The sequence below is a fragment of the Poecilia latipinna genome, unplaced genomic scaffold (assembly GCF_001443285.1).
Source record: "Poecilia latipinna isolate Pla-1442-1.1 unplaced genomic scaffold, P_latipinna-1.0 Scaffold1786, whole genome shotgun sequence".
Lineage (NCBI taxonomy): Eukaryota > Metazoa > Chordata > Actinopteri > Cyprinodontiformes > Poeciliidae > Poecilia > Poecilia latipinna.
In genome coordinates this window covers 28,611-51,326 of record NW_015114402.1, presented here as the reverse complement: position 1 = coordinate 51,326, position 22,716 = coordinate 28,611, and the positions used below count along the sequence as shown (strand labels likewise).

The window sequence follows — 22,716 nt, the reverse complement described above, 5'->3', positions numbered from 1 at the left end:
TCGGGAAAAGGTTTTCTTTTTTTTGAAGAAAGGGGGTTTCCGGAGAAAAAAAAAGGAAAAAAAAAAAAAAAAAAAAAAAAAAAGCAGAGCATCTTGTTTTTAAAGACATAAAACTTTGAGGATTCGTTTCATAAAAATACAGTTTATAAATAATGCTGCTACTACTAAATAAATAATGTATAGCCTTGAGAAAAATATTTTGATGACAAAAAACAAACCTGTCTATAAAAGTTACAAAGTGAAGCTTGACTAACTCTCTGGGAATACATGCAGTTATATAACTGTGAAAATATTCTGAGAATGAACTTTTTTTTCCTCCACGTTTTTTTTTTTCCTCTGGTGTTTCCCTCGGCATTTCCTTGTGGTGTCCGCTTAAGGTGCTTTTTTTTTTTTTTTCTTGTGCAGCCCTCTTTTCCCTGCATTAGTTTAAGCTTAACCCAGTTTTCTGGTAAATGGTATAAAGCTGCATAGACTTCAGTTATAATTAACTCAATGGTAAAATGTAATCAGTTTTGCTTTTTTTTTTTATTGCAAATACAGATTTTTCTTTAAGTGTGCAGCTCACTGGAAACTCTTTTTAGTATATATTTTTTTTATTTTTCAGGGTTTTTTAAACTTGACATGAAGAATTTCATTTATTTTTAGCAACTGTGTGCTTGGGACTTAAAATGAGGTAAATTGAAGCAGTGGCTTCTCTCATTAGGCAACTATAGAGCTGATGTTGGAGACTTCATGTGACTCGCATCCAGCATGTTTGTTAATCTACTGTGCTTTGCGCAGAACCTGCAAAAGAATTGACGCTTAGTGTTGACCAACCAGCTAATTTTGCTGGTTGGTCAACCAACCAGCAAAATTATCAAAAATCGCTGCCTATTTTTGACTGCACAACTTTAAAAAAAATGTATTTTAGGTTATGCATATTATTTGGTGTATTAAATGAGCCTGAGGTTTTTTCTCAGCTTGTTTGCCACGTCTTAAAATGATCAAAGTAAAAGAGCTGTGAAGGTGCGTGTCTACGGGCGGCTGGCCTCAGCCCTGCCTGCATCTGTGCGTAGCCACAGTTCTGGTTTCGCTCTCAGCAGCAAACAGCTGTCCATGTTGGAGGGACGTGTCAAAAGCAGAGAAGACAGCACACCACAGTAGCTATAAAGTATTCGAGTCAGAACAGAGTTAAGTTTATGAAGCAGGAGAACAAATTGGAGATTTTATCCCTAAAGAAGAAAAAAAAAAAAAGGAAACGCATCAAATGAACTCTTGAAAGAAAATACGACATGTATCCTCCGTCCATAAGGGCATAGCAGAACATTTTACAAATGACCCTGATAAGGGATGTTTTCTCTTGTCTATTTCCTGAAGTTAACGAAAGACTGGTTAGTTAGTACAGGTGAAATGTTCACTAATTGCCCCGTATCGTTTCTTTTTGCTTAATATTGCTTAATCTATGAAAACAGGCACGTCTACATTAGCTAGCTAAAAGTTGAGACTTCACCTACTTCCCTAGGAAGTGAATGACCCAGCTTTTAAGGAATGAATTGTTAATCTCTCTTTGTAACAGTAAACTGTACTCGCTGTGTTGTGCAGGAAAAGAATGCTTGACCCAAATCTGTTGGCCAGATCACGAGAAACCACCATGATAGGTGTTCAAAGTTTTAGGCTTTGTATTGTTTATCCCTTCGTGGTGTGCAGAAAAGAAACGGGGAAATTAGTGTGTTGTGTGCTTGATTGCCAAGTTCAGGAGGACACGCTGTTGGAGTTGAAGCAGCCTGTGGGTGATGGGTGAGCTTTCACACAGCCAACTAAAGGAGGTTTGTGTCTCTGCCGGCCAAAATTACCACCATGAAATCAGCGCCTGGAGGAGAGAAAGGAGTCCTGTTGAAAAGCAGAAAGGGTAGGGAAAAATATAGCGGGCTTGAAGGAATTGCTACGGATTCATTAAAGGCTCCTAGACTGGTGGGAAAACCTTGTGACTGTCATACGAATACCAATTGTATTTATTTACCACTAAGCCAAAAGCCAAAAAAAAAAAAAAAGGATTGCTTAAAAAAAATTAACAAAGATGTCCAACATGTGATATTCAATTTCAAATCCAGATATAAAGCAGTTTCAAAAAGTATTCACAGCTTTTGAACAGCAGCGTGATGCGTTTCTTCAGAAGCTAAAAAGGAACACTGGCTAAAGGTTAAAACTTTTCTTCTAAGATTATCCTGAGACAAAAAGCATCTGTACATCAATTTGAGTTATTTTGCAATGAAGACTGGGCAGGAATGTCAATCTATTCTCATAGAATAACATCTATGAGATGTTATTCTCATAGAATAACATGAGAATAGAATAACATCTATGAGATGTTATTCTCATAGATAACATCTGTGTAAGTACAAGACGGATGCAAGGTGCTGTATGCTGCTTTGTGGAAGATGAAGTCACCTGCAGATGGCCGCTGGTATTTAATGTGTCTACTATTGCCTGGTTTGGGACCACAAGACCTTCAGCTGGACTCTCACAGCTTCTGAAAATAGTCTGACATCACTTGCTTCAAGGCCAGTCCAGCATTGCAGTAGCCTTAAAGAAAAGGAGTAAATTCAAAGGGCCATTATTGTTTTTAGAGAATGGTGACTACCATGCATCCCCTGATTTAAATTTTGGGTTGGAAAAACCCAAACGCGTCGCATTTGAGCTTCACTATATCAACAATGCATTTTTCTGCAACTTTGTGACAGAAATCTACAACCTTAAGACACCAATGTGCCCATTAACACCTGCATAATGCCAAAAACAATAAAACACAGCCAGATGTCTTCAGGGAATGTTTTACCCTCGTGTCTTTGTGTGTGGTATCAGATTACAGGAAAACAATTTTCATATTTCAAAAAGTTTCTTCTTCTAGGGTATTTCCTAAACCTGTCTCTGCAGATGTTTGTAGTAAAATTTCCCCACTTTTTTTTCCTCCTTTAATTAAAAGAGAGGGAGCCTGGTGATTATGTTTTTATACTGGACTACAGAGCCGCATTCAGTGCTTTGACGGGGAACACCACACAGTAATCTTCTAGTTAGCTAACTTCACTTGCCTTCATGTTTATAGGGAAGTTTTTCAGATCCTCCAGAGCCATGTGACTCAGTGCAAGGGTGTGTTGTTTTTAAAAAGCTCACCATCGGCAGACTAAATATACCCTTTACTGGAGCTGACCCTTTATTTGCCTTTGCTGTGGCCACTTAAGGTCGACATGCTTGCTCAGCAGGGGCCTTATGACTAGTAATTATATAGGAGGGTTTCCATTTTCTATACCCTGTACACATCCTTTTTCCTCAGTTTAGCCATCTGGACTGTCATTGATGCTTTACCTAGAGTTTAGTTTTTACCTGCTGTATCTCCTTCTGAACTCAAAACGTTGTTTCCAAGCTGTTTTGCATTGTACATGAAGCCTATAAGTAGGATGGATTGCATTAGTAAATGTTAGAGTTGAACTTTTCGTCTCATCTGTCATCCTGCAAAATGACCATGGATAAAGTGTAATGATTTTCTGCATCATATGTTGTGGTTATTCTGACCACTGCCCAGCTGTTTTGTGCACTTTGCACAGTTGAGTGAACTTGGTGCAGCTTTATCTGCATTTCTCACCTGAAAGCACATATTAGTCTGCAGAACTACAAACCATACTTGAATAATTTATGCAATTTAATAAAATGTATTGTGTACCAGAATTTAATTGCAAGTCATTGAAAGCACCATTACTGATGAAGATGGTACTAATTAACTGATTAATCCCTCTAATGCTTAGTGGTTGGCAAGTCAAATGCTGAAAAAAAAGTTTTTCCTTTTATTTTTATTTAATGCGTTACAACTAAAAGCTCCAGTGTATTTTTTTTATCCTTTAACAAATGGCATGTTTGCTAATGAATGTTGTTGTGGGATTAGTAAAAGTTGCTGTCATCTGTTCATAACTTAATCCCTATATGCAGTTAAAAAGAGCAGCTTTATGAAGACATCAGAGGTTTGTTGACAAGCGAATGGCATCACGAAGATCAAGGAACGCAGCATACAGTTCAGGGATAATTTTGGGGAGAAGTTAAAAGCAAATTTAGGTTTTAAAACACTATACCAGACCATAAAAGTTTCCTTTTCAAGGAAACTCAAACACATTCAGATGACAAAACAAACCTATGGAGGAAGGTGCTTTGGTAGGATGAGACCACACTTGAACATTGTGTTCCACTGGCCAGTTAGAGGCAGAAATTAGCACTGCACATCACTGTGAACTCAGTATCCCACTGATATTGGTGGTTAAAGCACCATGCAGTGGGGATGTGTTTTGAAGTTAATGGGAAGATAGTCGGAGCTAAATACAGGACAAAAACCACTGAGAAGTTTCAAAGGACTGATGAGTTGGTAGGACGTTCATTTTCCAGAACAATTACCTTAAATATTTAGCCGGCGCTACAATGGCTGGTTTAGATCAATGCATGTTAACTTGTTAAAATGGCCCAGTCAAAGTCCAGACCTAAATCTAGCTGAAGATTGAGGGCAAGATTTATAAATTGTTCATAGAGACTTTGGTTCCAGTTACTTGAGTGATTTTGCGCAAGTAGAATAGAAAAACAACAACAACAAAAAAAGCAAACTGGTGAAACTATAGCTGCTGAAAAAAGAGAGTTCTACTAAGTATTTATGCATACTACATACATATGGTCTTATTTCATTTGTAAAAAAAAAAAAAAGTAAACTCCCAATGAAATACATTGAGCTTATTTGTTATCAGTTCCATTTGTCCTTGTAAGAAGAATTCAGTCTAACAAAACTGGCAATATCAACTTCTTTTTTTTTTTTCCAAAAATAATCAAATCTGGAGTGAGATTATAGTCACAACTACCAAATGGAGGCGTAAAAGTGAGCTGAAGGTTTGTTTGCTGCAGTTTTGAAACTGACAAGTTGTACATTCCTGGCTGTGTATGCCAAAAAGGACTCAGCTTGACAAGAAAATGGAACCCAAAACCTCCTTAGCACCTGGCAGTATTTTAGAACGGGATCTCTGCCCCAGTCAAATCTCATAAGAGGAATCCGATGCCCACAGTTGGCATCATCACATGCACATATAAGCAAGCTCGGATCTCTGCCACATCTGTAGCCAAACTCCATTAATCTGTAAATGGCACTGGAACAGACATCTATCCCCATCAGATTTCATCCTCTTTGATCCCTGTATTTCGTTTCAAGTGAAGGATCCCTTACTCACTCATTCTGTGGTACAGGCTTGCCTCCAGCATCACTCTAGTTTGGAAAAAACTTCAAAGAACAAGTGTAAAAACGCCGCATTGTAATATATCGGAGTTATGTGAACGTCCAGTCTCTTCCATCCCAATACTTAACGTAGAGAAAAGAAAAGTAAGGGAATTGTGTTTATCACAATTGATGTGGTAATCACAACGTGATGTAAAAACAAACGCCGCACAACCTTTCCAATATTGAAGAAATGGAAAGTCAGCAGCACCAGGGATTTGTTTTAATTTTGAGTTCTTCTGCCATAAAAACGTCCAGCCATGTTCAGAACTAAAGAAGCATTTTGGCTGAGGGGTAACAAGAGTAGTTCAGTTGCCTTGTACTTAATCACTTCGGCTTGTCGGCCTGTATCATTTCCACAGCTGGGTGAGAACTGTCTACGCCGGCCAGTCATTATCAAAAACAAAGTCTGGTATCTTGCTGTTGAGGGATTTTCGGTAATACTTCAACTTAACACAGCAGGTATGAAGAGCTTAAAGGAAAGATGAAAAAAAAAAAAAGTTTGCGAGCAGTCTAGCATATACACACACACTTGTGCCAAGTGAGACATTCTTTCCAGTAAATACAAACTACTTCTAGCAGATTTCCTGTTCCACTGTCTGTGTGTGGTATTATATCAAGAGAGGAAGCCAAAAAAGATTCTTGGCTTGCATCAGCTAAAGGAAGAAGAGCATCTCTGTGTTGACGCTGATGACCGGGGGAATAGCTGGAAAAGAAGAGCTCCCGCGAGGTCGGAGATGTTGGCAGACGCTGAATGTCTAACTCTTAAGTCCAGCCTCCATTCTGCTTTGGATCCTCAACTCTCTCTCTCTGCTGACAGGATGCTGAGCTTCTTGTCGGCGCACTCTGCATTAAAATGAGGTGGAAAGTGGTGAACCCACTTAAATGACAAGTGGGTCTGGCGTTTTGCGAGGGAACTAGATGGGAGCCAGTTGATCTAAGTTGATCACAAGGCAGGGTGTAGATGAAATTTGCTTCACAGCTATTAAATAGAACAAGAAACTATAACTTTTTTTACTCAACCTTTTTTTTTTCTCTCCACTTTCTGCTAGTTTTCACTCCCCTGCAGAAGTCTGGATTGAAGTTATCTACATCTGAGTGTTTTTTTCAGGGTTTTCACCTCAGACGATTTGTTACGTTCTTAACAAAAAATATTTTTTCCTGAGTAATCTGGTGCCTCATTTGAATCGTTTTCTACTTTACAGAAAAGTTTGGATGATGAGACGACTATGGTACTTTTGCATCGAAAAGTATATTTCGTTTTCTATGCAAAGCTCGCAGTCATCCTTCTTCAGTGGTATTTAAAACATTTAACATGGTGTTCATTTTGTGTTTTGAAGCAGGTTGACAGGTGAGTTGCTGGTTTGAACTCTTGCTCCATCCTTCTAAGTCATTTTGTTCTTGAGCAAGACACGTTACCTGCTTTTACCATGCAGACTATTTACCATTTCGCTCATCATCTTCAATTCATGTTTATAGTACCTTGAAAAAGTATTCACACCCCTATAAAAGGTTTTTGAATTTTGTCACCCTACAACCTCAAACATCAAAGTAATTTGTTGGGATTTTACAGGATAGACCAATACAGTAGTTTTGTTTCTGCCAGCTTTGCACGTCTAGCAACTGGAATATTTGACCATTGTTCTTTGGAAAACCACTTAACCTCAGTCATACAGGCTGCATGTGTAAAATCATTGTCCTTTCACCGCCATACCAGCGCCTTTGCAGCCTCCGACAGCTTTTTTTCAGCTTTGCTTTTCTTTTCATCCATTCTGATCTTGTTCCACATCCCTGCTAAATAAACGAGCCCCACATCTTGTTGCTGCCACCATGTTTCACTGAGAGGGGGTGAAGATTTCAGGGTGACATGCAGGGTTGGCGTTTTGCTCATGTTCTCTTTTTCTAACCCTAATTTTCTCTCTCTCGACCTGATGACCTTCTTTCTCTTATCCAGCTTGTGATGACCTGAATTTTATTTAGAAATATTCTTAACTACTTTGTGTTGGTCTATCATTTACAATCCCAATAAAATATAAGTAGATAGGGTTGGGTTCCGGGAGGCTCTGAATGCTCTAATGTTTTGTTGAAGTTTTTATTTATTTTTTTAAGAAACTGCTTACCTTAAAGTATCCAACCTTTGAAATAGTTTTAGCTTCTTCTTAAGCTACTTATTTACACTCCAGGTAGCTGTAGATCCTAGCCAAACACCAGCACTTGGTACATTTTAGTCTTAAAACAAATGGAAAAGGAGAGCAGTATAACTTGGAGGCCTGGAGTTTTTTTTTTTTTTTTTTTTTTTCTTATTCCCAGCCAGCCACTTTAGTCAAGGTAGAAATGGCACCAATGTAAGGAAAAATGGCCAAGACTCAAGTGCTCAGATAAGCTCTCACTTCTTGTTTCTTCCCTCCTTAACTTGTTGGACGGCCTGCCAGTGTCTGCAGCCAGCTAACAGCACAGTGCTGGGAACTTCAAGGCCCCAAACAGGTGTCCGCTCTCTGCCCAGTCAGCAGAGCTGAGCTGGGAACACAAAGGGCTCAAAGAGACCAGCCAGCATGGCTACAGTCTTAAATATCCCCAGGCCACTATAGACACTCCTACATTTCTCAGCAGCATTGACTCATGAGTGTGTGCTCTTTCTGCTACTGTAACACTGAGTCTCAAACGGTTATGAATCCCGGGGTTTGCCCTAAACGGGGGTGAGAGTGGCAGGAATGATGGAGGCCATCATGAGTTCAGATAGATGATTGAGTCTAGTGGGAAACTGTTCCTTATGGAATGTGCCCAAAGGAGATTTTTTTTTTTTAATCTCCAAGCATAAACACAGAAAATATTGTCCGCCTGGGCTCTTTGTCAGGTCTTCAGTGTTTCTGCTGTGATCATCTTGAGATTTTCACCCTGCACTCAGATCTCATGGACTTGTGTGGTATTTAAAAAGTCCAGCTTGCCTTGGGGGGCCCTTCCTTATGGCTAAGCTGTCCTGGCATTTAGGCTGGCAAGGCAGCAAAAGAACCGAAGGGGGATCGAGGGGGAGGTAAAGCCTTTCTCTCTATTCATTGTCGACTACTCCTCAGTGATGACGCGGATGTGAGGCAGGGTGGAATGGAGTCGAGTGGAGGCTCCCCTCATCTTCTGCAAACAATGGATGCTTGTGTGTTTGACACCCCCCGTTTAGCAGAATGGAGTCCATGGTCGAGCCTGAAGCTGGGATGGAATTCCAGCTCTAGCAGATTTTGTTTGTGAAATTTCTGAAGGGTGGAAGGTTCAGTGTTGGTAAAGGTCGTGGCCTATAGACCTTGTTGTTCTCATTTAGAAATGGATCAATAATCAATTATAATTTCCCTTCTTTGTCTCGTATTGGATTGAGCCTGACTGATTTTACGTACTGCCATACCATATGATACATCTCTCCCCCCCCAAACTGCTGTGGGACGGACTACTAACCTAAATTTGAGCTTAATGAGCCACAGTAGGGGCACCAGGTCATTAAAAAGCAATCAACAATGATTTATTTGTTGTGTTCTTTAATTTATTCAGTAAATTTGAATGAGAAATTTTTTTTTTAGTACAAGTATGTTAGCTAAATACCATACAGTGTTTGTTGTATTTGTAGATGCTAGAATTTAGTTGATAATATTCTAATCCCTGGTTATTTGGTAACCCTTCACCTGCCAGTATCAATTATAGCTGATTTTATTTTTCTTTTAGAACTATAATAAAATAAAAGAACATAATTTGAATGTTTATTTTAAAATGAGCTTTTAAAAGCAGCAATAAGACTTAATTTGGGGACTATCGACAGAAAGTAGCTTTTAAAACGGACATAGTAACAAAGGTGCAAACTGGTGGTGACTGTTTTTTTTTTTTTTTTTGCACTGATGTTTATTAGTGGGAGCAAAATTGATTACTATCTCATGTCTGATTAATGTAACTAGTATTACAAGAACATATGGCTTGATGCAAAAATACAGGTTATATTTCCTAAATATTAAACTTTTCTAAATCCAGCATGATCCATGACTGACTTCAATGAAACAACTTTGTAGTTTTCCTTCCTGTCATCCGCTGAAACCATACACTCTCACAGCCTGAATGAATTGGAGACGCATCTGAACATTCAGCCGTTGTCCATTATTCTTGCAGTTTTGTTGGGTGCCTGTCTGAAGTGGTCCTCTGGCGTGAGATGGGGCATGTTGCCAGCCAATCACATGGCAGCACAAAACAACCAACCAAGCATGCACACCTCCACTCTTAAGGACAGATTAGAGAGACCAATTCCTGTCACCTTTTTCATTTTACTGGAGTACCTGGAGAGTCTAACTATTGGGCAGCCAGTAGTCATGGGTAATGAGTCAGTTTCTTGCTTCATCACATTTGTTTGGCGACTGGTCCAACCATTTTGCAGTTTTCTCGCTGGTACTTTGCATTCTTTCAATTGTGTGGTGATATAAAACCAGAATAACCTGCTTGGTGCAGGATCGCATTGCTTACTCAGAGGGGAAGTGTGCACAGAGCTTGAAACTTGCCCTTTGCTGATTGCTGCCAGTAAAACCTTCTTTCATGAGACACCGGATGCACATGGCTCCCTAAAGGCCGACATCCTGTGTTTAAATGAGACACTAACCAGGGTACGAGGCTTTAACACAGCAGCTCTCACATGACTGGATCAGCAGAAAGGAAGCACGTAAGCTTTACAATTGAATTATGTCATTTAATCACCCTCCCAGCTGAAGCCTTTTCAGCGTCAACAATAATTGAGTAAAAGGAGCTAATCGGTCTTCTGCGTGAGTCACAATGAATTGAGCTGAGTGTAGTGAAAACTGACCTTTGGGATAATTTTGGGTTCTCTGCCTTGCTTTTCTCAAACTGCAATAAATCTGGCCACATTTAGAGACAGGACTTAGAACAGATTTAGAGATTTTATTGCAATATTTTAAAAATGTTTTAAAGCTGCTTCTTTTTTTTGAACCAAAGATTTTATTTGAAACTTCTGATTAGAAACTAGTGGTGTCCCAATACAAGTGTCAAGTACTTGCACTTGTAAAAGCAAGCCGATACTACAAACCGATACCACTTTTCTGCTGGATTTTTCTCGAGGGCTGGGTTGCGGTGCAACTCGAAGGATAAGCCACACTTCATACTAGGTGGTGGTAACACACCAATAAGTTATTTGTTGATCCTCCAAAAAAAAAAAAAAAAAAGTCTGTACTTTGGAGATATTTCAAGGTAAACACAGAGGATACTAAACAAGCAGACTGCCTTCTGTGCTCAGCTGAGTGGTCGAGAGGAGGGGGGTAAACTGAGCTTGGATCAGGCCTGCAAAGTCCAACCCACTAAGTAACGTTCGTTAAAGGCGCAATCCCGAAATAAACCCAACATATTATTTTAATTCAGCAAATGTACAGCTTTTTTACCACCATTAGAGTAAGCAGTGCAACTTATCCCATTTTTAGCTTTTGTCATCTGGGAATGGGATGTGTGAGTGACACCCCTACTATCAATAAGACAACTTTTATCCAATTTTGTAAACTGTTAAAAATCAGCTGTGATAAGCATTAGAAGAACTGGTTTTATAAACTATCAAAACATCAGCCACGTGAGGACAGTCTAGATAAAATGGGCACCTGCATAAATGGGACAAATCAGCTTCATCAAGTCTTTATCAGGCACTTCGCTAGGAAAGGCAGAGGACAAAAAATGTCATAGTGATTCATCATATTGACAAACGGACACAGACACCAGTGTCTGATAATGGCTGCACACCAGCAGCTTTGTCATGAAGGCTTTGGTTATTATCGTCATCACCAGAGGCAAGCAGATCAAGTTTTTTTGTTGTTGTTTGTTTTTTCCATCCTCAGAGCGGTGACGGGTGTAATTTCCTTTCTGTGAGGTGAAAGGTTTATACTGATGTTGTTGACAGAAATGAAACATACACAACAAATTTATATTGTAAGTTTATTGCTGATTGTGTGTCATTTCGTGATAGTTTTAGGTCTGGTGAGATGAAAAGAGGGAAAAAGGTGGAAGGAACCAGACGTAAGACAAAATGAATTTCTGGTGTTTTCTGCACCTGGAGCTGTGTCATTTAATATTTCAAAAGGTTTGAAAGTGTTAATCTGGCGTACACGTTTCTTCGTCTCTCCAGCAACCCATATCCAAGTAGGAACGACGTCCCTAAAGGTTTCAGGACCCCTGCCTTGATCTCGGCGCTTCCTCCAAGATTAAGTTTAATTATTCAGAAATGGCATAAAATCTTTATCCAAATGTCTAACTCCAAGTCATTTTGCCCCTTTACTAATTTGTAGCTGCCCCATTTTGTTTCATCCATCTTTTTTGCACTCGTAAACAACCAATTTCATAACATCACATTTAAACCATACTGTAATAGTTTCTATTTGTAAACAATAGTTTTAGGCTTTAACAGCTTGTTTGTATTTTTTGAGTTATGGGGATAAATGCACATCATACATAACACACATTGATTTGAAATTACCCCCTACTGGCAGAGTCCCATAACCACATTTCTGTAGCGTTGAATGAATAAATCACAGAACATTACTTCAAATTACTGGTTAGCAAAGTGATGATGACATATCTTGCTTGACAGATGGTAAATTATTTAAATGACTAAGGTTCAAAACGTAGAAGAGCCAAAATTACCAGGACCTCATGAATTAGCTCATTTTCTCAGACAAACAGCCCAAAAATACATATTTTGTTTATCTTGGTATTTAGAAAAGCAGCAAATCCTCTTAAACCATGGCTGGAGCATTTCTGTTAGCTCATAATTCTGTGTCTGTCTGAATTGTCCTTAGATCTGCATGACTCTAGAGCCCATGAACTGAACACAGAAAATAGAGGAGTATACGATTGCCGTCTGTGTTTTGGAAGAAACTTATTGATTGACTGTCGCAGTGCTTCTGCTGGGCTTCATGTCTTTGTTTATGATTCACTGCAGTTTTTATTCTAATGTACATGACATTCAGTATGCTAATTTTTTACTGAAACAGGATGAGTCTGCTTTTGAGAACTTAAAGTTGGTTCCCCCATTTGTCAGCTTGCACTGCATGACATTACTCCATTTAACAAACTGTAGCTCTCGTGAGACGGGGAAAGCAGATGAAGGTTTCAGTTCATTGACTCTTGAGTTGTTCTTTTCGTGCTCTTGCAGGGGAAACTTCACAGTTCCAAAGCTTTCAGAGTCCAATATGGGATTTGGAGTGCTGGGAGTTTTTCTGGGGCTCCTCCTGGAGGTTTCTACCCACGGACCACACAGTGTTCCCCGAACTTCCTGGAAACGCCAAGGTAGAGCTGCTCGCAGTAAATATTCTGACTTGATTAAAAACAGTAAATCTACCTGCTGCATTAAGAGAGAAAGCTGCAGATAACCTGAAGGAGTAGAAAAGATAATACTGATACTGAGGGGATGCTGAAGTGAAAGTTGTGTACACATTTTCATCTTTTACTTCTAGATTTAGAAAAATGTCAAGCATCTGAATCCTTAATTTTTGGCAAAAAAAAAAAAAAAAAAAAAAAAAAACAAACAAAGAATTAAAATTAAACCTCACTTTTCTATAAAAGCCATCTGAGTGAGAAGTAGTGTTTCTCACTGTGAGTCGATATCTTTACTCAATCTCAAAACAAGACACATGAGTCTCAGATATAAAGTTCGCTGGCAGTGCAGGAGGAACAGAGCGTTCACACGGTCTTTATATGTCAAACTCTTTCAACTCGGCGTCTCATGTTCACAATAGTACATTTAGTTTCACCTGTTGCCTAATTCTATCAGGAGAAAGTAGCTCCAGTCTCAAATTAGGCGAATGATTCTATGAAGAAAAGGTTCTCATTGCTGGCTACAGAAATAGTTGAGGTAACTCGGTCTCCGAGTGAGAGCAGCAAGAGAGACTCCTCTTTAAACTCTTCTGTCACCCAGTCGCATTTAGTCGCCTGTTGAGGGTATTTATTTTGTTTGTGACCTGCATTTGAAGCTAAAACCACCAGTAGTAAGAGACTTCACGTTGCAGTCTTTGAAAAGGAAGAAAAGGTGATTGCATTTGCTGACATGTTGCTTCAAACCAGTTCCACACGCAGCAGGAAGGCTCATTTCTATTAATGTTTTGAAAAGACTTCAATATAAGAGATGGAATGTCTTAGGAGGAGGAAGACATGAGTTTCTAGTTACATTGCCTTACAAAAGAAAAATGCATTCATGACCCTTGAACTTTTCAAATGGCTTTCACAATATTTTACAATTAAAAAAAAAGAAAAGTTTATTGTGCATATTTATTCAGCTCTTTTTAGTCAATTCTTTTAAAAACACATTTTGCTACAATTAAAGCTTCAAGGATTCTTGTTTATGTATCAACCAGATTAGAGGAATTTGTTTAGAGGCATCTTATTAAAAGGGGCTGATTATATAATGCATGTTACAGTTTTCACATTTGTTGAAATGTTGCATTCGTTTCCTTCCCACTAACAAAATCTAACAAACAATACTACGTGATGGTCTACCACATAAAATCTCATTGTGTTTGTCACCTTACAACCACAAAGAGTTTGAATATATTTAACAGGAAGTTTCTATTCATCTAACCTGCATGACCTACTTAGATGAGCATTAAGACCAGCATTTTATTTCAGTCAATTTAAAATCAGCCCTCAAATCAAACTACGAATTGAATCTCCTGTAACTTCAAAAATGCTGATCCAAATGTATAATGAGCAGCTTAATTAAAACTCTGAATATGGTTTAATGTAGCTCTATTGGTTGAAAGCTGTAAATGTGGCCTCATCACCAAACATCATCCTCCTCAGATTTGGACCTCCTGGAGTTTTCAGAGCCTGGCATCTTCAACTACTCGACGCTACTGCTGAGTGAGGAAAGAGATGCTCTGTATGTGGGAGCAAGGGACGCCATTTTTGAGCTCAACAAGAGGAATGTGACAGTCAGGAACCAAAAGGTGAAAGAGTGGGAATAATGGCGCCATCACAGAATAGAGGATATCTTCAAAAAGCTAAGTTGTCACGTTTGATTCATAGGTTCAGTGGAAAGTTGCAGAACATCCCATGGAGATGTGCACACGTAAAGGAAAATCAAGAGAGGTTTGCTAGATAACAAATACATTTTCCGCTTGTTTCATACAAGCTTTTCCTGTCTGGATCTGTGATGTAAATAACTCTGTCCCGTTCCAATTCAGAGGGACTGCCCCAACTACATTCGAGTGCTCCAGATAGTGGATGACAAGCGGCTTTACATCTGCGGCACACATGCCTTCCAGCCTCAGTGTGATTACTTGGTAGGCTAATGGTTCATTACACTTTAACTGCGAACGTCACACTACATGCACCCACTAATCAGCAGCATTGCTGACTTATAAGAGCTTGTGTGTTTCAGAATCTTGCAGACTTTTCTTTGGAGGGTCGACCTGAGGATGGCAGAGGGAAGTGTTCGTTTGACCCTTCGCAGAGCTTTACCGCCGTCATGGTCGGTAAGTTGAGGCCAGCTTCGGCTCATTTCACAAAGAGCTCTTTTGATTGAAGGCCCTGCATTAAAATGGATAATAATCTGTAGTAATCTCTTGTCATGGCGAGGGAAAACTGACTTGGCTTCATTCTCCCATCAGATGGAGACCTCTATTCTGGGACAGCTTATAACTTCTTAGGCAGTGAACCGATTATCTCCAGATATTCCCCATCCTATCCCCTGCTGAGGACAGAGTACTCCACATCATGGCTCAATGGTGAGTTTGGACCATATTTCTCAGGTGGTTCATCCAGCTGAAAGACACTTCAACATACTGACGGACAGGGACAAATATATTTTTGGGATTTTTTTCGCCACCCTGACTGTTCTCCTTTTTACAACATCCCACACATGCAGATTGTGACTGATTTCAGTTTTTCTGTGTACAGAACATGAAACTCACAGCTTCTCATTTTTACGCAGTATTTACGCAATATTAGTCTGTTAAAATGTCACTGCTGCTGCTGGACCACAAACTCATGACTATTCATTCAGTAAACAACCCTGACTTTAAATGGGTCTGTTTGGGGGAAGTACTCTCTGCAGATCGAAGCTTGTTGAGTTTTAGGATTACTAGCATGTTTCTGACCCATAGTTGATTGCTAAAAGTAAGCTTTATATGACATTAAAAATGTGTTCACAATCAGTATTTACACACAATAGTTACCCAAATGTATCATCTCTTGTCTACAAGAGATATCTGGGGTTACTCCTCTGGCAACCCTAGATATTTTCTGTCAAATTCAGTTCTAGACTCTGGCTGGGCCTATCTAGAACTTAAATTTGCCCGGTGAAGTCATTCACTTGTATGTCTGGATTTATTATGAGCCCCTAGTAATGCAAAAAAAAAAAGCCTGAGGATGATGCTGCCTTCATCATGTTTTGTTGTAGATATGTTTGCTTTTTTTTTTTTTATCATTTTTGCACCTTATGGAATTTTGATTTACAAAGTTCAAGTTTAGTTTCACCAAATTACATATTTTTGGCAAAGTATGGAGGAAAGGGTTTCTGTCTTGTAGCTTACTTCTAAGACCAAATGTATGGAGAACATATACACACCTACATCTCAGTAAATTAAAACATTATTAAATTCTCAGGACCTCTCTTCAAAAAGGGAACCGTACGTGTGCACACAATGATGGTTTCATGCCTTAATTTCTGTTAATTTTGATGTTATGACTTAGAATTGATTTCTGAGAATTTTTTGAATATAACATACAATGAATAAAAGTATTTTAATACAGTAACTGTATAGCATATGTACGCAATATTTAGGTGGGAGTTAGCAATGGAGAATCTATCTTGGTCTCATTATCTCCAAACTGTAGACTCCTGAAATCTAAAATAAACTGTGCATACTATGTATTAAACAGCTCAAGTCAGGATTGATGTGTTGAATTTTTCTGTAGATAAAAAAAGGATTTTTATATTGGTCTGAACATCTTGCATCAACCAGCGTATTTATCTGTCCTCTCCATGTGTATTCATTTCAGAGCCTAGCTTCGTCTTTGCAGATGTGATCAGGGCCGAGAAGCACAGAGGAGACGGCGAGGACGACAAAATCTACTACTTCTTCACCGAGGTGTCAGTGGAGTACGAGTTCTTTGGCAAGCTGCTCATTCCCAGGGTGGCTCGCGTCTGTAAGGTCAGCATACGCTGTGCACCATCTGCTCATACCTGCAGCATGCTTCTTTTATCCCCGTTGCCATGTTGTTGTCGTTTATGGATCGTTCTCAGATTAAAGTCTTCTGTACGTTTTGTGTTGATCAAATCTTAAGTAATTTCTTTTGTATTGACTTCCAGTCAATAAGAGTGATTATTATAGTTGCGCAACATTTGTTAGACAACAAACTACCAGCAGACATTAGCTTATGACTGTTATGTAAGAATTCGAATATAACTTTGTTAAAGACTCGAACACAATCCACCAAAATCTTGCTCTTTCCACAAAACGCTAAAATGATGAAAATATATTGTTTGGAGATTATAACTAGCTATTTGCAGTTTTTTTCCCTCCACAGAATATGAGAGAGGTTTTGGCTTACCACCTTTGTCATTTTTAAAGGTGAAACCATAGCAAAGATGGAAATGGGTTCTTCTTCAGTGGAGTTTTATAGAAAGATATCCAGTATTTTTGAGGAACATACCTGAAGGACTTTTTAGGACAAACTAGTCAGTCTTTAATTTTCTTTTTAGTTTCTGCCAAATGTGTGGTTTCTAATTCAAATACCTTAACAGTATTTATAAGCCAGACTATGGTGATGCTATATAGACTTTTGGTAATTAGTTTATTAGAAAGGCCAGAAGAATAATCCATATTATAAGCTAATAAAAGGAAAATGAGTGGATTCTGATGTCCCTTTTGCACATTAACCTACTTTAAGATTTTCAATGTGACTTCTTCTTCTTTGTTTTTACACATGGCCTCTTTAATATCCTTTTCCAGGGTGACCTTGGAGGAGAACGTACTCTGCAGAAAAAATGGACCTCCTTTCTGAAAGCCAAGCTGGTGTGCTCCATGCCGGAGCTCAACTTTGTTTTCAATGTGGTCCATGACGTTTTCATCCTGAAGGGAAGAGACTGGAGAGATACAGTCTTCTATGGTGTTTTCACCTCTCAGTGGTCAGTGATTTCTCTAACTTCCAGCTATGTAACAATCCATAAATATGTCTGTTTCATTTAAATTTGATCATTTTCTTTCTTCTCCTTGTTGTCTAACTGATTTATCACACCTGTGTGTTTTACTGCCGTAGGGGAAACGTGGGTTTGTCAGCGGTGTGTGCCTACAACATGGCAGCTGTGGAGGAAGTCTTCTCTAAGGGGAAGTATATGCAGAAGGCCACAGTGGAGCAGTCCCACACAAAGTGGGTGCGGTATAACGGCATCCCTCCGTCTCCCCGTCCTGGTGCAGTGAGTGCCTGTCAACTCTCAACTCGCATGCTTTGCTCAACTCATAGCTCATTACAACCACAAAGCTCAGTGTGTTTTATGTGATACGGCAACACAACGCATCACACAATTGTGAAGGGGACAGAAAATGATAAAAGTAAAGTATTTACAAAAGAAATCTGAAAAGTGTAGCGGGCTTTTAATTCCCCTAAATAAAAATCCAGAGCAGAATAATTAAGCTCTAGTTTATGTTGGTCTACCATGTAAAATCCCATTAAAGTTTGTGGTCTGATATGTGAGAGGGCGCAATGAGTAAGTGCTATGAATACATCAAGATTTGTCCGTATTTGTCTGACTTTAATTTGTGTCCCCCCCTTACAACACCAGTGTATCAGCAACCAACTGCGTCAAAACAACATCAGCAGCTCACTCCACCTTCCGGACAAAACCCTTCAGTTTGTCCGGGACCACCCGCTGCTGGAGGACCCTGTCCTGCCCATCGGCAACAGACCTCGACTCATCACCAAGGACGTCAACTACACTCAGATTGTAGTAGAGAGGGTCCAAGCACTTGATGGGAACGTCTATGATGTAATCTTCACCGGAACAGGTGAGAACTTATCTGCTGTGACACTGCATGCAAATGGCTTGATCTTGCTGCAGTTTGCAATAACATGTTTGAATTCTGTTATGCTAAAATGTTAAACTAATGGAGAATACTTTCCCCACGCGTGCCTTGTTGGATAATGAAATGTTTCTTTTTTTTTTTTTTTCTTCTGCTGTGATTGTTAGATAAAGGTGTCCTGCACAAGTCGGTGGTGTTCGAGGAAGATGTCCATATTGTGGAGGAGATCCAGCTCCTGAAGAACTCTGAACTCATAAAAAACTTACTGCTGTCGTCTGAGGTCAGTTTCTTCTTCAGTTCTCCAAAAATATAAGTTAAACATTTCAGGTGAATTCTATCAATTTCAGATAAGAGCCTATGTCTTGTCTGAGGGGAAAAAAAAAAAATTGCTGGAAACATTTGGTGATTGTGAAAGTCATAAAGTCATCCTTTTATTTGTACAGACACATAAAGAAAAGTTTACAAGTTCTTTGATAGTCTGTACTTTTAAATCCCACAGAAAAAATGGGAGTTATAAGATCTTGTTTATAAATACTTTTCTTTGCATATCATACGTACAAACTCATTTCTTCCAGACACGGTCGGTGTATGCTGGGTCGGACTCTGGCGTCATTCAGTCCCCCACAGCTTTCTGTGGAAAGTATTCTACGTGTGACGACTGTGTCCTGGCTCGAGACCCCTATTGCGCCTGGGACCCCAACACAGCCGCCTGTGTCTGCATCCTTGATGTTCCAAAGGAGCAGCTCAGGTAACCTGATGGGCTGCATTCACTCTTTATCACCGCTATCTTTCTGCATAGTTGTGCTGCACTCATCAGTGAAAAGGAAACTTCCAGAGGTCTTAGGGGTCAGACCTGATTTACCTGCTTCTCAGTGTTTGATTATAATTTGAACTCAGGTTTTTTGTGTTGCAGGAGTCTGACCCAAAGTCTAAGCGGTGATGCAGACATCTGTCCTCCAGGTAAGATGTGCACACATCCACCCAAAGAGCCGGAACAGTCTGACTGCACACAGACGGTTAATACACAGTACATTGTTCACAGGCCATAAGTATGAGAAAACTATTTTCACTTGAAGGATCACTAGAACAGAAGATGCAAATGTGACTTCTTTTTGTTTGCTTTTCAGTGTCTTCGGTGTCTCTGAAGGACTATCAGAAAGTCTTAGTGAAACCAGGCAGCTCTGCTGAGCTTCCCTGCATGGTGAACTCCAACCTGGCTCATGTGATGTGGAAATCAAACAACACTCTTCTCGACGAGGCCTCTCGGTTCCACTTCATCGGCGAAAACGGGCTCCTCATTTACAGCGTGGCCCCCGAGGATCAGGGTGACTACCAGTGTTGGTCTGTGGAATGGGCTCCTACTGTTGGGAAGAACTTTAGCCGCCTTCTTGCTGGATACACACTGAAGCTGGATCTTCCTCCCGGACCCCCTGCCAGGACAAACCGTCTGGCCACCACAGTCCGCAGCCAGGAGACGAGTAGCGTGCTTCCAGCTGAAGGTAATGGTAAGACAGAGAGACAGCCACTAACTTCGGCCAGCTTCACATCCACAGTCCTCCTCACCACCCCGCCCCAAACTGACCCATCACTAACCCCGCCGCCCAGTGGCACAGTCAGGTTACAGCCAAGTAGGAACATTCCCGCAAACTCCGTCATTCCTCGTCCAGACAGCCAGGACCCTGCTGCGGAGTATTTGCAACACAACAACAGCGTGGCCCTCCTCTCCCTTTTCCTCCTGTTCTTCCTCCTGTTTTTAGCCGCGATGGTGTACAACTGCTACATGCAGTATCTCCCCGCCCCGTGCCTCAGGCTACGAGCCACTCTACTAGGGAGCAACAAGTGTACCCATCAGCCAGAGTACAGGGCCTGTGAGGCGGGTTTAATGGAGCCGTCTGCTGCCGAGAAAATTAACATGACGGAGCAACCCGCGCAAAACGGCAGCCAAACCACCAAAAACCTTCAGGCACTGCGCGACACTGGCTACGAGACGGAACCCGAGTGCGGCAACGGACGTCTCCCTTCTCACAACTTTGGAGGCGACAGCTCCTCCCAGGAGAAACCTTTCGATGTGGACTGCGACTCCCAGTCCATCCAGTTTGCGGATGCAGATGACGCTTACTGATGAATATCAGTGGTGTTTTTACATGTTCAGAGTAGAAAGTGCACCAGGGCTAAGTTCCTTATTTCTGCAGTAGGCATGGGCCAGTATGATGACCTTGAGTAAAATAAACAGATTGACGTATTTAGCATAAACCGCCCAAAATATCTGATACGATCCGGTTAATTTTATTTAAAACTACAAAGCAACAGTCTGATATGTAGGCGCTAGCACAAAGTTGCTTTAAACTAGCGTCTTTTAACCTCTTTATGGGGGAATGGGTGGTGTTTTTCACAACTAGAAATGTTTCCAAACAGCTGAATTTGTATTCAAAGGGAGGGAAATCCTCCTCCTCCTCTACTTGGAGGAGGAGGATTGTTGCCATTACTTAATGCTCTATGCATCTGGAAAAAACTGGTCACGTTGACAGTTTGACTTATTTTAAAAGTCTAACTTTGTGAACTCTTGCCATGCCTTGATACTGTCTGCTGGTCACTGGCCCATGCTAAGAAGCTGAATGTCATGAAAGTGAGCGCATGTCCAGCATGTAGCAAATATCTGAAGGTTTGGATCAGATATTTTGCTCTTTTGAGGTCTGATTTGGAGCTTTTATCCTTTCAGCTGAGTCCAGCAAGAAAAGCTATTTCTTATATTCCAAATTGGAAGCATTCTTTGCCAAATTGGTAAGTTATTGTGATGTTTTCCAAGTTGGAATCCCATTTCTATTCAGCCTGAGTGGATAAAAATGTCCCTCGGAGCATTTGCATCCATTTGTATAACTGATGCTTCATCGTCATGGTAATTTCTCAGGGAGGTTCTGTGTGATTTGCCTTTGTGTGTTGCCCTGTGTTGTCAGCCTCACCACCTGGTTTGTGTAGCTCCATCACAGAGTTGATACATCAGAAGATAGAAAAACAGTCGGACATCTTGGTTGGTGGAGAAAAGCTGGAATGTATCGAACCGTGGACTATCGATGAGTGGCACTGCTGAGATAAAACAAAAAAACAAAAAAAACATTTTCTTGTTCTCTTTATCTGTGAAGTCGACATTCCTGATTGTCCTGTGTATTAACCCTCATCAGGCCGTCTCCCTTATGTGGTGTGTTACTGAAATAAAAATGTACAGTATGAGCAGAGGACATTAGAGCCCTGGAAACAATCTGAAGTTTAATATTTATTATGATTTTATTAAACATTCTGTTTTAGATTATTTAAAATGACACATCTGTGGTAATGACACAGCAATTCAATCCTTCATTTTGATTTTATTTATTGCAAAGCTTCTAGTTTTATACTTCTCACGCTCCCTCTTTTATTCTCTCTGCATGCCGTCCGGTGTTCAGACTTTCCTCAAAGCTCTCTTCTTTTCCGCCACTCCCTCCCTCTCACAGCCTCCTCTATCGACTCCTCATCTTCCCTGTCATCCTCTGGAAGTAGCTCTTGCTCTTCCCTCCCTTCCTCCTCTTCTCCCGCCAAGCCCCACTGCGTGGAGGCTCGGGAGGCAGAGGTAAGACTGTTGCCTCCTCTCCTGAAGGACCAGGCCTGGGGGGTTCACGCCCAGGAGGCCTTCCTGCTCTTCTGCCTCGCTCTGGGTGAGTGCTGCCTGTGACTCTGACCTATCTCATACCCCTCCCTGAAGAAACCTCCCCCTCCCTCAGGGACACATGCTTGGTTTTGAAACCCATGCCTTGTGTATTTAACCCTTTGTTTTGCATTCTTTTCCTCCCCTTTCTACTGTGTGTTGGCATTACTCGAGCCTGAACTAACAGAGCTGAGTGTTTGGGTTTCTGGATTTGTTTGCTGGATTACCACAAAGGTGGATCGATTTCTGAAAATACAAAATAGGGATTCATTGCAAAAATGTCAGCTTTTTTACAACTGACTTGCACAAATATATATATTTTTTTATAAATTGCTGTGTAATGGCAGTCTTAATTTGTAAAATTTAAAGATGAGCACTGTTCACGATGTCTCCATGGAACATGCAGGAGAAGTCTGCAGAAGAATTGTTGGTAAAACTGTTAATTTTTTTTGTGCCTGTAAACATTTGTCAATATTTGTATATATGGGAAATGGTTGTTGATTATGTACATAAATCCATAGGATGTTGGGCTCCTAGTAGAGTGGTGAAATAAACCTTGTCAGATTTCAAAACTTTTTTAAAAAACTGAATCAGAATAAAGAAATGACACAAAATATCATTGTGCATTATTGCTCAAAGGTAATCCATTCCCACTGCACATTTTTTTTGCATTTTGTCATATTTGAGCCACAAACTTCAATGTACTTTGAGATTTTTATGATTGACCA

At 40.2% G+C, this 22,716-nt stretch overlaps 1 protein-coding gene across 8 annotated transcripts in view; it reads left to right on the top strand.

The window, feature by feature from the left end:
• Positions 1–22,716, top strand: part of sema4d (sema domain, immunoglobulin domain (Ig), transmembrane domain (TM) and short cytoplasmic domain, (semaphorin) 4D) — a 43,935-nt gene that overhangs the window by 17,909 nt on the left and 3,310 nt on the right. For 5 of the 8 annotated variants that reach the window (XM_015061160.1, XM_015061159.1, XM_015061158.1 and 2 more), the window contains 14 exons: positions 12,444–12,577; positions 14,087–14,232; positions 14,312–14,374; positions 14,470–14,568; positions 14,667–14,760; positions 14,896–15,012; positions 16,289–16,440; positions 17,242–17,417; positions 17,549–17,705; positions 18,072–18,294; positions 18,477–18,589; positions 18,885–19,057; positions 19,223–19,269; positions 19,437–20,479. In XM_015061160.1, the coding sequence (XP_014916646.1) occupies positions 12,444–12,577; positions 14,087–14,232; positions 14,312–14,374; positions 14,470–14,568; positions 14,667–14,760; positions 14,896–15,012; positions 16,289–16,440; positions 17,242–17,417; positions 17,549–17,705; positions 18,072–18,294; positions 18,477–18,589; positions 18,885–19,057; positions 19,223–19,269; positions 19,437–20,431 (2,689 nt within the window). In that variant the 3' untranslated portion in view covers positions 20,432–20,479. Of the gene's footprint in view, positions 1–11,543; positions 12,578–14,086; positions 14,233–14,311; positions 14,375–14,469; positions 14,569–14,666; positions 14,761–14,895; positions 15,013–16,288; positions 16,441–17,241; positions 17,418–17,548; positions 17,706–18,071; positions 18,295–18,476; positions 18,590–18,884; positions 19,058–19,222; positions 19,270–19,436; positions 20,480–21,797; positions 21,999–22,716 lie in introns of those variants that run through there. The other 3 variants (XM_015061162.1, XM_015061163.1, XM_015061155.1) reach the window with 3 other exon arrangements.